At 47.2% G+C, this 15044-nt stretch overlaps 3 protein-coding genes across 4 annotated transcripts in view; 1 reads left to right on the top strand and 2 right to left on the bottom strand.

Moving 5' to 3' along the window:
* Nucleotides 1–1978, bottom strand: part of PIN1 (peptidylprolyl cis/trans isomerase, NIMA-interacting 1) — a 38476-nt gene extending 36498 nt beyond the window's left edge. The window contains exon 1 of the mRNA XM_081898212.1: nt 1841–1978. Coding sequence (XP_081754338.1) covers nt 1841–1898 — 58 coding nt within the window. The 5' untranslated portion in view covers nt 1899–1978. The remainder of the gene's footprint in view (nt 1–1840) is intronic.
* Nucleotides 1979–2697: 719 nt separating this feature from the next.
* On the bottom strand, nt 2698–9277 carry UBL5 (ubiquitin like 5). Its single transcript, XM_081898222.1, is given in 6 exon segments — nt 2698–2967; nt 3582–3619; nt 4570–4653; nt 7822–7950; nt 9209–9222; nt 9224–9277. Coding segments are annotated over 6 exon segments (348 nt in total). The 5' UTR covers nt 9263–9277; the 3' UTR covers nt 2698–2923.
* Nucleotides 9278–9470: 193 nt separating this feature from the next.
* Nucleotides 9471–13354, top strand: FBXL12 (F-box and leucine rich repeat protein 12). 2 transcript variants are annotated; one of them, XM_081898181.1, is made up of 3 exons: nt 9471–9710; nt 10813–10885; nt 12206–13354. In XM_081898181.1, the coding sequence occupies exons 1-3, from the start codon at nt 9619–9621 to the stop codon at nt 13022–13024; spliced, it is 984 nt and encodes a 327-aa protein (XP_081754307.1). In that variant the 5' UTR covers nt 9471–9618; the 3' UTR covers nt 13025–13354. The 2 variants fall into 2 exon arrangements, with proteins under 2 accessions (XP_081754307.1, XP_081754308.1); XM_081898182.1 differs by lacking the exon at nt 9471–9710 and adding an exon at nt 9810–9985.
* The last annotated feature ends 1690 nt before the right edge of the window (nt 13355–15044 follow it).

Here is a 15044-nt window from a genome sequence, read left to right as displayed (position 1 = left end):
AAAAAAACTGGAGCAATAGTAACAACAAAGCCGTTTTCATACATACAGCAAAGTGACTATCCAGGAAAGATGTCGTTGTATCATGGTACATGGTTAAAAAATAATGAACTCTATGTGCAGCAGCAGTGGGAAAAGGGTGGCTTTCATGTTGGGATTAGGAAAGGAAGTGAACATAGAAAGCTGGCACCAAACCCTTAGAATTCATAGAAGGAATACTATCAGTGGCTACTAGCCATGATAGCTATGTTCTACCTCCATTTTCAGAGGCAGTGTACCTCAGAATACCAGTTGTGGGGAATCACAAGTGAGGAGAGGGGCCACTGCCTTCAGGCTCTACTTGCAGGCTTCTCATACGCATCTAGTTGGCCACTGAACGAGTAAGATGTTGGACTAGGTGGGCCTTTGGACTTGTCTAACGGGGGCTCTTCTTATGTCCCTTCATATACCCCAATACTGAGGACATGTGCAATTTGGTATACCACATTTCCACAAACCTGGTGCCCTCCAAATACTTTGGACTTCAACTCAAATCAGCCCCAGCCAGCACATGTCCTCACTATTGGCTGGAGCTTCTAAAATTCGTCGCTCAGCACATCTGTAGGGCATCATATTGGGAGAATGCTGCAATATATTCACCTAATGAAGTTCTAATCCCCCACATCTCAAAAAATATATTGTAGAATTGGAAATGGTGTAGGAAAGACATTGAAGTGATTGCACTACTTTCTCTATATGTAAAGGCTACACCTGAGTGTTTAATTTTGTTTTTAATATACTTTATATATTTGGTGTTTAGCCACCCTGAGCCTGGTCTCGGTTGGAGAGGGTGGGGTATAAATAAAAATTATTATTACAGTATTATTATTATTATACTTTTAAAAACAAATTACTGCAGTGATAACAGGACTAATATTAAGAAAACTTAAAAAGATATTGTGTTTCTCATAAGAATAGAATGTACAGTGACCCAGTTATACTGAAGGGCTGCCATGTGGAACATGGAGCAAGCTTGTTTTCTCCGGCTCTGGAGGGTAAGACTTGAACCCATGGCTTCAAGTTATAAGAAAGGAGATTCCAACAAAACATCAGCTGTTTTACTTCAGGAAGGAGGGTGGTGGACTCTCCTTCCTTGGAGGTTTTTAATCAGAGGTTGGCTGGCCATCTGTCAGGGATGCTTCGGATGAGATTCCTGCATTGCGGGGGGGGGGGGGTGGACTAGATGATCCTGGGAACCCTTCCAACTCTACGCTTCTATGAAAAGCAGTGAGAAACCACGATTGTTCTCTATGAGCCAGCTCAGTCAGCAGAGCACGAGACCTTTAATGGCGGGGTCATGGGTTCAAGCCCCACGTTGGGGAAGATCCTTGCATTGCAGGGGGCTGGACTAGTGTTTCCCAACCTTGGGTCTCCAGCTGTTTTTGGACTACAACTCCCATCATCCCTAGCTAGCAAGACCAGTGGTCAGGGATGATGGGAACTGTAGTCCAAAACAGCTGGAGACCCAAGGTTGGGAAACACTGGACTAGAGGACCCTGGGGTCACTTCCACCGCTACACTTCTATGGTTCTACGACTGCGTCGCTGTTGCTATTCTTATTCTTGTGTCCCACCAGCTCCTCCCCAGCGGCCCCGTTATCCCCGCCACCGCCCCCTGAAAGAGACACCTCCCCGCAGCCCCTCTCCCGCCTCCCCTCCGGGGCGCCAAAGGGCCTCCGAGGCGACCGGCCCCGACCGCGAAGGGCGCCTCTCCGCCCTCCTTCTCCCCCGAGGCCCATCCACCCTCCTGCCGGGCCCTCGCCCTCCGCCCGCCCGCCGCCCCTTTCCCTCTTCCGCGGCGGTACCGGAGCTGCGGCTCATGCGCTTCTCCCAGCCCGCGGGGAGCTTCTCCTCCTCCGCCATCTTGCCTCGCCTCACAGAGCACAAGCGCAGAGCCGGCCACGCCCACCTTCGCCTAGCAACGGCGGCGGCGCAACGCGCACGCGCGCTCGCCCTCTAGGCCACAGAGCTCCGCGCCCGCTATTGGTCGCAGTGAGTTGGGAGGGAGGAAAGCCCCGCCCACCAGAGAAAGCGGCGCCCAATCCGCCCGCGGCCCGTCGGGATGGTGGCCTAGACTCCTAGAGGCTTCCTCAACCTCGGCCCGCCACATGGTTTAAGACTACAATTCCCAGCATCCCTGACCGCTAGGTCTGCTAGCTAGGGATCATGGGAGGTGTAGGCCAAAAGCATCTGGAGGGCTGAGGTTGAGGAGGTTGAGGTTAAGAGACAAGAGCTGTCAACTTTTCCCTTTTCTTGCGAGGAATCCTATTCGGAATAAGGGAATTTCCCTTAAAAAAAGGGGAAACGTTGGCAGCTATGCCTAGAGACCAAAAAGGTGGAGAATATTTGGTTCCTTTTGCAAGGCGCCCGCTGCCTGCACACCCACTCTCGATTCACCCATCTTCCACTATCCCGGGTTAATTTCTAAATAACTCATGAGAGTCTGGATAGTCCAGACTCTTCAACTCAGGGTCGCAGGTTCGAGCCCCACATTGGACAAAAAGATTCCTGCATTGCAGGGCTGGACTAGATGGCCCTATGGGCCCCTTCCAACTCTCTCTCCACTCAGGCCTGCCCACTCATGCAGCACGTATTATAGATATCGTTTTCATATATACGACACTTAAGGTTTCTGTGTTTCAAAGATACACTGCACACAGAGTCAGGTCACACATATCGGGTCACGTTTATTATAAAGATTTTTTAAAAACCTAAACAATAAAAGGCAGTCTGAATAGTCTGGTATTCATTCCTGGTATATTGTGCTCAGGGATAAAATACTCTTAACTAAACCTCATGCAGCCAAATAATCAAGAGTTTGTCAAATGAGAAACAAAGAATGAAAAAAAAAACAGACAATAGAAAAGGCAGCATCTGTCACAACGAAACTACTGATAATATAGTTCTAGGTTCATGCCATCATGAATTTCATCTGGAAGTGAGAAGTTAAGGTAAAATTCCACTGAAAAATATTTCTGTATTTTTATAAATTGAGCTTGATGTATATGATGGGAAAAATCTACCACAATGCCAGAATAATGATACTTTTGAAATTTATCATAGGTGCTGAAATTCATACTTAATTTATGAATTATCCAACCCCATATACATCCCAACAGATTCACTCTAAATGCTGCCCAACTGCACAGAGTAGTCATATCATTTAAAAACTTACTGTTTTTAATTGTTTTATCGTTGTCTTTACTGTGAATTCACTTCAATATTTTATGGAAAGCGTTCATAAGTAGAAACCAATCTACACATCTTTAAAAGTTTCTGTCTATGCGCATGGTAGGAAAGTGATTATTATTATTTTATAGATGTAAAGTAGTAGAGAAATAGTTTACATAAATTTATTTATGTAAATTATTTATTATTGTTATTATTTATACCCCACCCAACTGGAGTAAAAAAGAAATAAATTAACCATGATCGAAATCTGCTCAGTTCAAGCTGAAAAGTATTACCCCCTTCTTTCCACCCCCTCTGGACCCATCTGGCCAGCCTATTAATTTACCGCAAATCACCAAGATTTTTTAAGGATACAGTCTGCCAATGAAACATGGTCCTTGAAAATTGTATACCTAAAACATTAACAAGAAAGGCAGTTAGTCAACCGTAATTTGTTACACAGCTCAATTAAATATGGCAATTATGACATTGTTAAAATTTCAACAACTAACATGATGGATTATACACACACACACACACACCAGAGCCAATAGGCTTCTCTATGGAGCTGTCTTTAAAGTTAGCATAGAAACTTCAACTGGTACAGATATAGCTACCCATTTGCAAGAAGAGTAAGATTCTGCAATCAGGTTATGCCCATTTTAAGAGATCTGTTTCTTACTGCAACTCAGATTGAAGGATTTTGCCTTGAAAGTCCTAAATGGAATGGGTCCTTAACAACAACCATTTTATTATGTATACCCCGCCCATCTGGCTGGGTTTCCCCAGCCTCTTTCTATATGAGGCACACCCACCCTAGACATTAAAAACTATCCATCAGGCCCACTCCACATTGCAACTATGGAGTTTAGCCTATCATCAATGAAGAGTAAGGCCTTTTCAGCGGCCTGCCCCTAAGCTATGAGATTCTCTTTTCCTCCGAGTATGGTTGGCACATTCTTTCTATTCCTCTCAGAGGGCAAGACTTATTTATTTTCTGTTTGATTTTTACCTGGCAATTTTGGAACTTTGTGCCACTATCATATTTTCCTTGTTTTGGTATGGCTCATTATAGTTTAAAATTAATTGCTTTTAATTGATGTTATCAATTGCTGTTTTTGATGATGATAATTGCTTTGAAGAACCACTATGGTTGAAAGGAACTATACAAATACTGTAAGTGGTTTACTAAGATCAATACTAAGCAGTACAACATGCACGCAGGTCTGTAATCATGTGTGGAAACCTGGAGATCTGGGCTTCTTGTACTGAAAGCATGAACTGTGCTATTGCATTGTTAGTGCTAAGAACAAGCTGAGGGAACTGCCTGAGGGGCCCTGATGCTTTGCTCATTTCTACTCACCATTTCTTCAACACAATCTTGTCCCACCGCGTGCCAGTCTGCGCAGCAATGAGCTTTTTCAAGTCCCTAATGGTGTCGTCAGAGCTGAGTGGTGGTACGAGTTAAGGAAAGGATGTCTTAAATCAAAAGCAGTAAGCAGACTACGTGTTCACTGTGCACCATCTACCAGTCCCAAGCAATATAATACCTGGATGCCCAACACAATTGGGGCTGTGCACACATGTATGTCACACACAGTGGCCTCGAGTTATGCTTGCCAATACATGGAAGAAGAAACATATTTGGATGTTACAAGCACCACTTAAACAAAGGGTGACTAACCTCTGACCCTTCAAATGTTTTTGGACTCCAGCTCCCATCAGCCCCAGGCAGAATTGCCAATACATAGAGAGGGGGAAGATTTCAGTCCAGCACCGCCTGGAGGGCCACAGCTTTCCCACTCCTGAGTTAGACATGTACGATCCAAACCTACACATATGCACAATCCATACACTTATTAAAGAACCCTTTCCTCATCTCCAACCATAAAATGTGTGTCACAATTTACGAAAAGGCATGAGTGTGCTGCTTCAGTCACCCAAAGGTTACCTGCACCCTTAAACCACCCATTCCCTTAGACCAGGCACCCCCAAACTTGGCCCTCGAGATGCGTTGGGACTACAACTTCCATCATCCCTAGCTAACAGGACCAGTGGTCAAGGATGATGGGAACTGTAGTGCCAAAACGTCTGGAGGGCCATGTTTGGAGATGCCTGCCTTAGACCTGAAATCTTCTTCCTAAACAGTGCCAGTTCTCCCTTTCTCTTTACTCCCCAGCTCTTCTGTGAGATCTTAAATACTCAGTCCCAACTGAGCTGAAGCCTGAGTAGCTGCAATTTTTCACCTCCATTTTCACATACCCATTGCCTCTCCTGTTGGCTACCCTAACCTGGTTTCCCCAGCCAGTCTAAGCTGTTTCCTGGGTTGTGGCTGATTCCACATGCTGACAGCTTCTAGGAGCCACAGGCGAGAGCTGAGTGCAGTGTGGGGACCAAAGGTGAATAAACTACCCCAGAAGGAGGACAACGTGTTCCCCAACCAAAGGTACTACCCCTCCCATAAACCCTGCACTCACAGTAAGAGATATCTTATTATATCTTCTTGCTAGCCACACAATTCTGCAGCCAAAGATGGAGAAGCTCTATACAGTCAGCAAAAACAAGACCTGCAGCTGACTGTGGCTATAGTAGGGGAGAGAAGGCAAGAAAAATGCGAGGGAGATAGTGAAAGATACGGGAAATTGAGTGCAGATTTCCAAAAAATAGCAAGGAGAAACAATAGGACCTTCTTAAACGAGCAATGCAAAGAAATAGAGGAAAACAATAGAATGGGAAAAACCAGAAATCTGTTCAAGAATATTGGAGATATGAAAGGAACATTTCGTACAAAGATTACCATAATAAAGGAAAAAAGCGGTAAGGACCTAACAGAAGCAGAAGACATCAAGAAGAGGTGGCAAGAATACACAGAGGAATTATACCAGAAAGATATGGATGTCTCGTATAGCCCAGGCAGTGTGGTTGCTGACCTTGAGCCAAACATCCTAGAGAGTGAAGTCAAATGGGTCTTAGAAAGCACTGCTACTAACAAGGCCAGTAGAAGTGATGATATTTCAGCTGAACTATTTAAAATTTTAAAAGATGATGCTGTTAAGGTGCTACACTCAATATGCCAGCAAATTTGGAAAACTCAGCAGTGGCCAGAGGATTGGAGAAGATCAGTCTACATCCCAATCCCAAAGAAGGGCAGTGCCAAAGAATGCTCCAACTACTGCACAATTGCACTCATTTCACATGCTAGCAAGGTTATGCTTAAAATTCTACAAGACAGGCTTAAGCAGTATGGGGACCGAGAACTCCCAGAAGTACAAGCTGGATTTCGAAGTGGCAGAGGCACCAGAGAACAAATTGCAAACATGCACTGGATTATGGACAAAGCTAGAGAGTTCCAGAAAAACATCTACTTCTCCTTCATTGACTACACAAAAGCCTTTGACTGCGTCAACCACAGCAAACAATGGCAAGTTCTTAAGGAAATGGGAGTGCCTGATCACCTCATCTGTCCCCTGAGAAATCTCTATATGGGACAAGAAGCTACAGTTAGAACTGGATATGGAACAACTGATTGGTTCAAAATTGGGAAAGTAGTATGACAAGGCTCTATATTGTCTCCCTGCTTATTTAACTTATATGCGGAATTCATCATGCGAAAGGCTGGGCTGGATGAATCCCAAGCCGGAATTAGGATTGCCAGAAGAAATATCAACAACCTCAGATAAGCAGATGACACAACCTTGATGGCAGAAAGTGAGGAGGAATTAAAGAACCTTTTAATGAGGGTGAAAGAGGAGAGAGCAAAATATGGTCTGAAGCTCAACATCAAAAAAACTAAGATCATGGCCACTGGTCCCATCACCTCCTGGCAAATAGAAAAGGAAGAAAGGGAGGCAGTGAGAGATTTTACTTTCTTGGGCTCCATGATCACTGCAGATGGTGACAGCAGTCACCAAATTAAAAGACTCCTGCTTCTTGGGAGAAAAGCAATGGCAAGCCTAGATAGCATCTTAAAAAGCAGAGACATCACCCTGCCAACAAAGGTACGTATAGTTAAAGCCATGGTTTTCCCAGTAGTGATGTATGGAAGTGAGAGCTGGACCATAAAGAAGGCTGATCGCCGAAGAATTGATACTTTTGAATTATGATGCTGGAGGAGACTCTTGAGAGTCCCATGGACTGCAAGAAGATCAAACCTATGCATTCTGAAGGAAATCAGCCCTGAATGCTCACTGGAAGGACAGATTGTGAAGCTGAGGCTCCAATACTTTGGCCACCTCATGGGAAGAGAAGACTCTCTGGAAAAGACCCTGATGTTGGGAAAGGAGAAGGGGACGACAGAGGACAAGATGGTTGGACAGTGTTCTCGAAGCTACCAGCATGAGTTTGACCAAACTGCAGGAGGCAGTGGAAGACAGGAGTGCCTGGCGTGCTCTGGTCCATGGGGTCACAAAGAGTCGGATATGACTAAACAACTAAACAACAGCTACACAATTAAAAAATGGAACCTCCATTCAAACCATGTTCATGTCCCAAGTGATCACTACCTTGCCTCCTCTTCATACACCAGAGCCTCAAATAAAACACAATTGCTGCATATAGGGCAGAAAGATGCCATTCGAGCCTCCTGCAGAAGCTACTTCTTTTGAGCTTTGGATACTTGCACTTCACTCTCACTTTCTTGCCCAGCCGATCGTTGCAAACCACTTCAATCATCCCGATCAGGTGCCAGAACAACCCCAAGAAACTGCTGGTCAAGGAGACCTTTGGCCTCCTGCCTTCTGAGGCTCTGTTGGGAAGAAAAGACAGGATGATTCATTTGTTTAAAAGTGTATGTCTTATGCCACTTGGTCCTAAAACAGGTGGGGTATACAGTTTTTAAAAGCAGAATCGGAAAACAATGGGGGGATGCATTCTCAACTGACAGGGAATACTGATGATTAAAGAAAATTAAGATAGAGAAGTGTTACCAGTACAACTTCTCCCACCAGAACGTTAACATCATGGGAAATCTTTATTCACAACTCTCAAAGGCACATAACTAGGATAAAACACAGGAATCCACTTCTAGTGGTCCCCCAGTATTTTACAGTTACATAATAACCACTCTTTCAACAATCCAACTGCAAAGGGATGGATTCACATTCTGTACATTTATCCTCTGATGGATTCCAAACAATTAGCAGTACATGTGAAAAGGATCTAGGAGTCTTGGTTGACCACAAACTTGACATGAGCCAACAGTGTGATGCGGCAGCTAAAAAAGCCAATGCAATTCTGGGCTGCATCAATAGGAGTATAGCATCTAGATCAAGGGAAGTAATAGTGCCACTGTCTTCTGCTCTGGTCAGACCTCACCTGGAGTACTGTGTCCAGTTCTGGGCACCACAGTTCAAGAAGGACACTGACAAACTGGAACGTGTCCAGAGGAGGGCAACCAAAATGGTCAAAGGCCTGGAAACGATGCCTTATGAGGAACGGCTAAGGGAGCTGGGCATGTTTAGCCTGGAGAAGAGGAGGTTAAGGGGGGATATGATAGCCATGTTCAAATATATAAAAGGGTGTCACATAGAGGAGGGAGAAAGGTTGTTTTCTGCTGCTCCAGAGAAGCGGACACGGAGCAATGGATCCAAACTACAAGAAAGAAGATTCCACCTAAACATTAGGAAGAACTTCCTGACAGTAAGAGCTGTTGGACAGTGGAATTTGCTGCCAAGGAGTGTGGTGGAGTCTCCTTCTTTGGAGGTCTTTAAGCAGAGGCTTGACAACCATATGTCAGGAGTGCTCTGATGGTGTTTCCTGCTTGGCAGGGGGTTGGACCCGATGGCCCTTGTGGTCTCTTCCAACTCTATGATTCAATTATTATTATTATTACTATTATTTATTAATTTTGCATACCGCCCTTCATCTGAAGATCTCAGGGTGGTTCACAGCAAAAAAAATGCAGAACATAATAAAAACAAGCACACTAACGAAACCAACCAATAACCCCACCAGGCACAAGCACATTTAAAGCCACATAGCAAAGAGCTCGAAATGAACCGCACCGGAAGCATAGAAAACAAAGGCTCGTTTTTCAGGACATTGGCATTTGCACGCATGTCCACGGGAGAAAGGAGGCCTCTGCCCCTCGACGCGGAGCAACTCAGCGCAGCGCCTGGGCGGCCCCGGGAGAGGCCGCGCGGGTTGCCCTCCAGCCCCCGCCTGCCCCAGCCAGCAGGGCCAGAGGCCTGGGGCGAGGGCGACGGGAGGCCCGCCCCGTCTCCGGCCCCGGAGGATCCCCGCTTGCCGCCCCGGACCTACCTGAATTCAGCGGACTCTTGACAGCCGGAGACCAGGCGGAAACGGAAGCAACGCCCCGGAAGAGGAATCACGAGATCTACTTCCGGGGGACTCTCTCCCAGAGGAAGCGGAAGCGAGGCCGGAGCAGCCCACGGAAGGAACCAACGGCGGCGGAATGGAGCGGCCAGGCCTGTGCGCCCTCCCGGACTCGCTTCTGCTCCGGATTCTGGAGTGCCTGCCGCCGCGCGAACGGCTGGGCGGGGCCCGGTGGGTGTTTCCTTCCCTTCTCCCGGCTTCATGGTTTCCTCCCCCCCCCCCACTTCCACAGAGTGGTTCGGTCCAACCTGCGGCTGTCGCTCTCCCTCCTCTCGAGCCGCTTCCTGGCCAGGGCGGGGCTGCAATGCCCAGGCTCGCCTGCAGGGGCGTTGTGGTTGGACCGCTGGAACTAGGAAGGGGCGGGGCCGCGAGGGCCATCTAGTCCAACGCCCTGCAAGGCAGGAATCGAACCCACGACCCGCAGATTAAGTCTCGTGCTCTGCCCAGTGAGCTGTTCACATTATGCCATCATTATCGAATGTGAAATTATCGGAGGCGGTTATTCATGTGTTTATTCCCCCCCCCCCCCATTTTACTTTAAAAGTTTATATACTTCATATTTTGCAAAAGAAACTCAAAATGGCTAACGGTTCCAAAAAACACACAACGTTAAGATCAATCCCATTTCTAGCCCCAGCCATACCCAAAATATCAGTGCAAAAAATCTCTATAAACTAAGTTACTCTATTAACTTCAGTTTAATACACACTTTTTACCTTCTGCCTGCTCAGCTCCAAGCCTCCTCCTCAACCTGCTTCAGCCTTTCTCCCTTATCACACAGCTGTTCTCCTCTCAAGGCAACATCAGAGCAAAGAGGAGTCCAAGCAGCAGTCATCTGCTGTACAGATTCCAGGAAAGTTAATTCCAGGCAATGTAATTATTCAAGCAGTATGGTTGCCCTCCTGCTTGGTTCTGTGCCATTTGGCAAGGCTTGCCATATGTCTGGAACTTCCTGGATATAGCTGGCAATCAGAAACAGCTGGAAACAGCATCCAGGTGGAAATCGTTGAAAAATCTGGGACAATGTGTGTGTATGGCAACCCATGTCAGCAGTGTTGTTTTTGGTGATTTCCCTTAAAATTAGTTCAAAAACTTACAGTTTGTTCAATTGTTTGAGATTTGGGCAAAACCTAAAAAGCCCAACAACTTTTCTGTCCCAATTTTCACTTTTTGAAATATGGCAACCCTAGGTATGGCAGGATGCCAGATGATCAAACTGGCTGTTTCATCTCAGGCCCATGACAATGACTCAGCTATTCTCATCTTTCTGCAGAGTCTGCAGACGATGGCGTCGCTTGGTGCGGGACAAATTGCTGTGGAGATACTTGGACCTAACTCCTTACAAGGTAAAAATGCCTGTCCTCCGTCTTAAACTAGTTGCTGGGTAGTTGTGGCAACAGGCCTGGGTAGGTAGGCGCATAGGGAGCTGCCCTACACCAAGTCAGAGAAGAGGCCCACCTAGCCAAGTACTATGTACAGTCGTACCTCATGTTATCTCCGCTTCATGTTATGTTCTTTCTGGATACGTCCCATGGTGACCCAGAAGTACCAGAAAGGGTTACTTCCGGGTTTCGCCGCTTGCGCATGCACAGACGCGCAAAATGATGTCGTGTGCATGCGCAGAAGCGATGAATCTCAACCCGTGTGTGTGCAGACGCAGGTTGCGTTCTTTTCATGTTGCAAACAGGCATCCAGAAGAGATCCTGTTCGCAACCAGAGGTACCACTGTACAATGATTGGCTGCAGCTTTCCAGGGTTTCCACCTGAAGATGCCAGGAATGGAAACTGGGACCTTCTGCAGGCAAAGCAAGTGTTCTGCCACTCACCTCTGGCCCTTCCCCCATGTGAGGAGTAGGCTATGCCAGATCAGAGTCAGTGCGAAAACGCTAGAGGATGACTTTAGCCAGATATCCAGTATCCTGGAGCAAAATGATCCAGCGGACAGCAGGCATGAGACTTTCTGGCAACCTGTATAAATTATGCAAATTAATGTACTTAATGTACAAAATTCTGTAAATTTAATACACTATTTTGTACAATTTATTTTAGGTTTATTAGTCAGGGGAGGATGAGAGCAGGCTCTGTCCTTAGTCACTGGAATCTTAGGCTATAATCCTAAAATTTCTAAGAAGTCAGCCTCATTGGGCACAGTGAGATTTGCTTCTGAGGTCCCACCCCCTTCTCCCTGCATGCATCTAAATTAAAATGAAACATTTCCATCCCTTTCCTGAGTTCCCAAACAGCAAATGAAACAACATGTTGGAAACTTCAACATTTTGCCAGTACATTTGACATCCACACTATAAAGCACATGGCTTCCTCCTAAAGAACCATGGAAACTGTAGTTTACCCTTCACAGAACCATAATTCCAAACACCGTTAACAAACTCTAGTTCCTGGGATTTCGGGGGTAGGGGAAACTTTAAATATGCAGTGTGGATGTGACATTAGGAAATTGGATGCAAACTGTGCATGTTCCGCCATCTGTTGCCCTTTATGTTCCCCCAAGGTGCAAGTCCCACAGAGTTGCATGGGCCTGTCAATGAGGACAGCCTTGCAGCCTGGGGTCAGTTGGTCTGGCAGTGATTTGGCAGTTGTAGTGCTCTCTTCCTCGTGTGCCCATGTGGCTTTTGATATGCATGCAAACTTCACTTCCCTGTACTTAGATGTCCTCCAAGGCCCTATGGCACTTGCTGCGGAACAATCTTCGAGGCAGCCTGCGGACGCTGAAGGCACGGGGATCCCTCCACTCCATTTGCAAGCAAGAAGTTTTTACCCCAGCACTAATGCAGGCCTTGGGCAGGCAATGCCCCAATCTCCACCGCCTGTGCCTGACAGAGACAGACCTTCGCTCACTCTCCTATGATTGCATCCCTTCCTCTGTCACGACCCTGGAACTGAGCTCCTGCGAGATCCCTTCTCTGTGGTTCAAAGTGTCTGAAGCCTCGAAGACCTGCCCTGCCTTTCCACAGATTCAGCACCTTGTAATCCAGAATGTCCCTGCCTTCTCCAGCCAGCACCTGCTGAACATCTCCATCCAGGGCAATCTCAAGACTCTGGTCCTGTCCGAGGCGTACCGGATAACTGTTAAAGGTTTCCAGGCAGCAGCACCACACCTGGGAGGCCTAGAGCACCTCACCCTGCGCCGCTGTAGCATTGGCAATTTACTCACACATGTCATTGCGTTCCACATGAGGCACCTGCAAAGTTTGGACCTTGGGGACAATCCTTCTCTGGAAAACAGAGGTCTTCCTTGTTTAAGCAGCTTGCTAGACTTGGAGAACCTCTGCCTGGAGTCCTGCTGCAAGCTTTCCTCAGAAGCCATTGTGGCCGTTTGCCAGAAATTGCCCCGGCTCAGACATCTTGATATAAGGGGGTTAGAGTTCCAAGACCAGGTCATCCACAAAATCCAGGCGGATTTGCCAGGCTGTGTTGTGACAAGTGCTGTCTCCCTTGGAGATTCCAGTGTGGTGTCTACACCGTGAGCTTGTGCGCATTGTGGAGAAGCTCTGGGGAGCAAGAGGCAATGAAACCATCACATGCATAGTCTTGATCTCATTTAAGTTGATGGCAACCCAGAGAGAAATGGCAAGGAGCTGCACACTCATTGACAACATGACTTTCAAAGTGTGGCTGCATGTGCTCTGGAACATCGTCACAGCAGAAAAGCTGAGGGTTCTATCCAGTGCTAATTCTACTCAGAGTAGATCCAACTAGCAAGATGATTGCACCTCTGAAAGGAAACATGTCTAAACTTCAAGAGTGTTATCATATCAGTTTATTTACCTAAAAAATTAAACATCCATTGCACAGCATACTGAACTGAAGTCCATTGGCTTTACAGTTGATCATCCTTTTCAATGTAAGTCCCACTCAGAGCAAAGCGTAGCAGACTTGAGTCCATTCATTGTAGTGGGCCTGCTTTTAGTAAAATGTAGTCTAACTCAGTGTTTCCCAACCGGTGTTCCGCGGCACACTAGTGTGCCGCGAGACGTTGCCTGGTGTGCCGTGGGAGGGAGGCGGGCAAGTCGGGCGGCAAGAGGCCTTAGGCGCCCTGCAGAAAGGCGTCCTCTTTGTGGGTGGGTTCTCCCCCCTCCCTTAGCGCATCGTATTTAGTTGGGGATTCTGGAGAGGGGGGCGGGGGCGCGCTGGCCCCGAGCGGAACAGACGCGCCGTCGTCCCCACCTCCCTCTCCTCAGTAGCTCCGAGCCGACTTACTGAGGGTGGGACGCGGCCAGCGGCGTCCTCTCTCTCTCTCTCTCTCTCTCTCTCTCTCTCTCTCTCTCTCTCTCCGCCTCCCAGCACCGCTTTTCCCGAGGCGGGCGCGCGCCTAAGGCTGAATGGGAGCAGCCTGGAGGCTTGGCGGCCTCTCAGCGGCTCATGACGGGCGTCCCCGAGGCGGGAGGTGCTGAGCAGGGGCTCTGCGAGAGGGCGCGAGGGATGCGTGGTGGTGCCTGCGCGCGCGTGACTTAAGAGGGCGACCTGCTGCCTCTCCTCTCTCTCCCCTCCCTCCCCTCATGGGCACGGAGTCCCCGGCACAGCTTGGCTCTACTACAGCTACAGCTGCTGCTGCTCCTGCTTGGATGAAGGCGGCTGCTTCTTCCTAACGCCCAGCCTCTGAGGGACCGCAGTCTCCCGCCCTTTTTTTTTTTTTTTTTGGGCGGGATGCTGAGGTAAAGGATCCCCTCGCGCGCGGACGGGCATCTCTTTGGGCAGGGCGCGTGTGGAGGCTTAAGGTGGGGAGTGTGGAGGGGTTGCCGCTTGCGAGGGGAGGGTTCATATTGTATTGGGCTGCGGTGTGGGCGACACAGCTCTCCAATGGCCAGCCCGCAGAGGAACATTGAGTTGGAGCATTTCGAGGAGAGGGACAAAAGGCGCACTGAATAAAGTATTTTATAATTTTTCATATTTCTGTTTACTTACTATTTCATAATAAAGTAATTATAAAATACTTTCTTTGTGTTTATTTGATTCCTATTAAAGAGAGTTACTTTATATATAGTCAATATAGGCACAGAGTTAATTTTTTAAACATTTTCTAATGGTGGTGTGCCTCGTGATTTTTTTCATGAAACAAGTGTGCCTTTGCCCAAAAAAGGTTGGGAAACACTGGTCTAACTTGCTATCTGCCTTATACATCAAGAAAGTTCACAAGAGCACTTCCGGGTTGGCGCCATCAGTAATGGCTGAATTCCTCTGACCAAGAGGAATTTGCTCCGTGAAAATCAGGTTTGGCCGCCACGGCGAAGGCGGAGACCCTCCAGAAATCACAGGCGGGTGAAGCCTGTGAACGTGGGATTCTTTTTTGAGTTACGTTTTAAAAGGTGCTATTTTGGATAAATATAAGTACAGATTGCAACTGTTTCCCCCTAGAGGTAGTTGTGGAAACTGTTGTAAGAGCCGGACCAGGGGAATTTTCCTTTAGAAAGATAAAACTGCCTGACTGTGCGACTGACCTTGGACTTTTTGAGTGTTATGGCAAATGGGAAAGAGAAAATAGATTTA

This window comes from Podarcis melisellensis (genome assembly GCF_964234715.1).
Source record: "Podarcis melisellensis genome assembly, chromosome: 2".
Classification (NCBI taxonomy): domain Eukaryota; kingdom Metazoa; phylum Chordata; class Lepidosauria; order Squamata; family Lacertidae; genus Podarcis; species Podarcis melisellensis.
The sequence above is the reverse complement of the archived record's forward strand: the minus strand, read 5'-3'. Positions and strand labels throughout refer to the sequence as shown.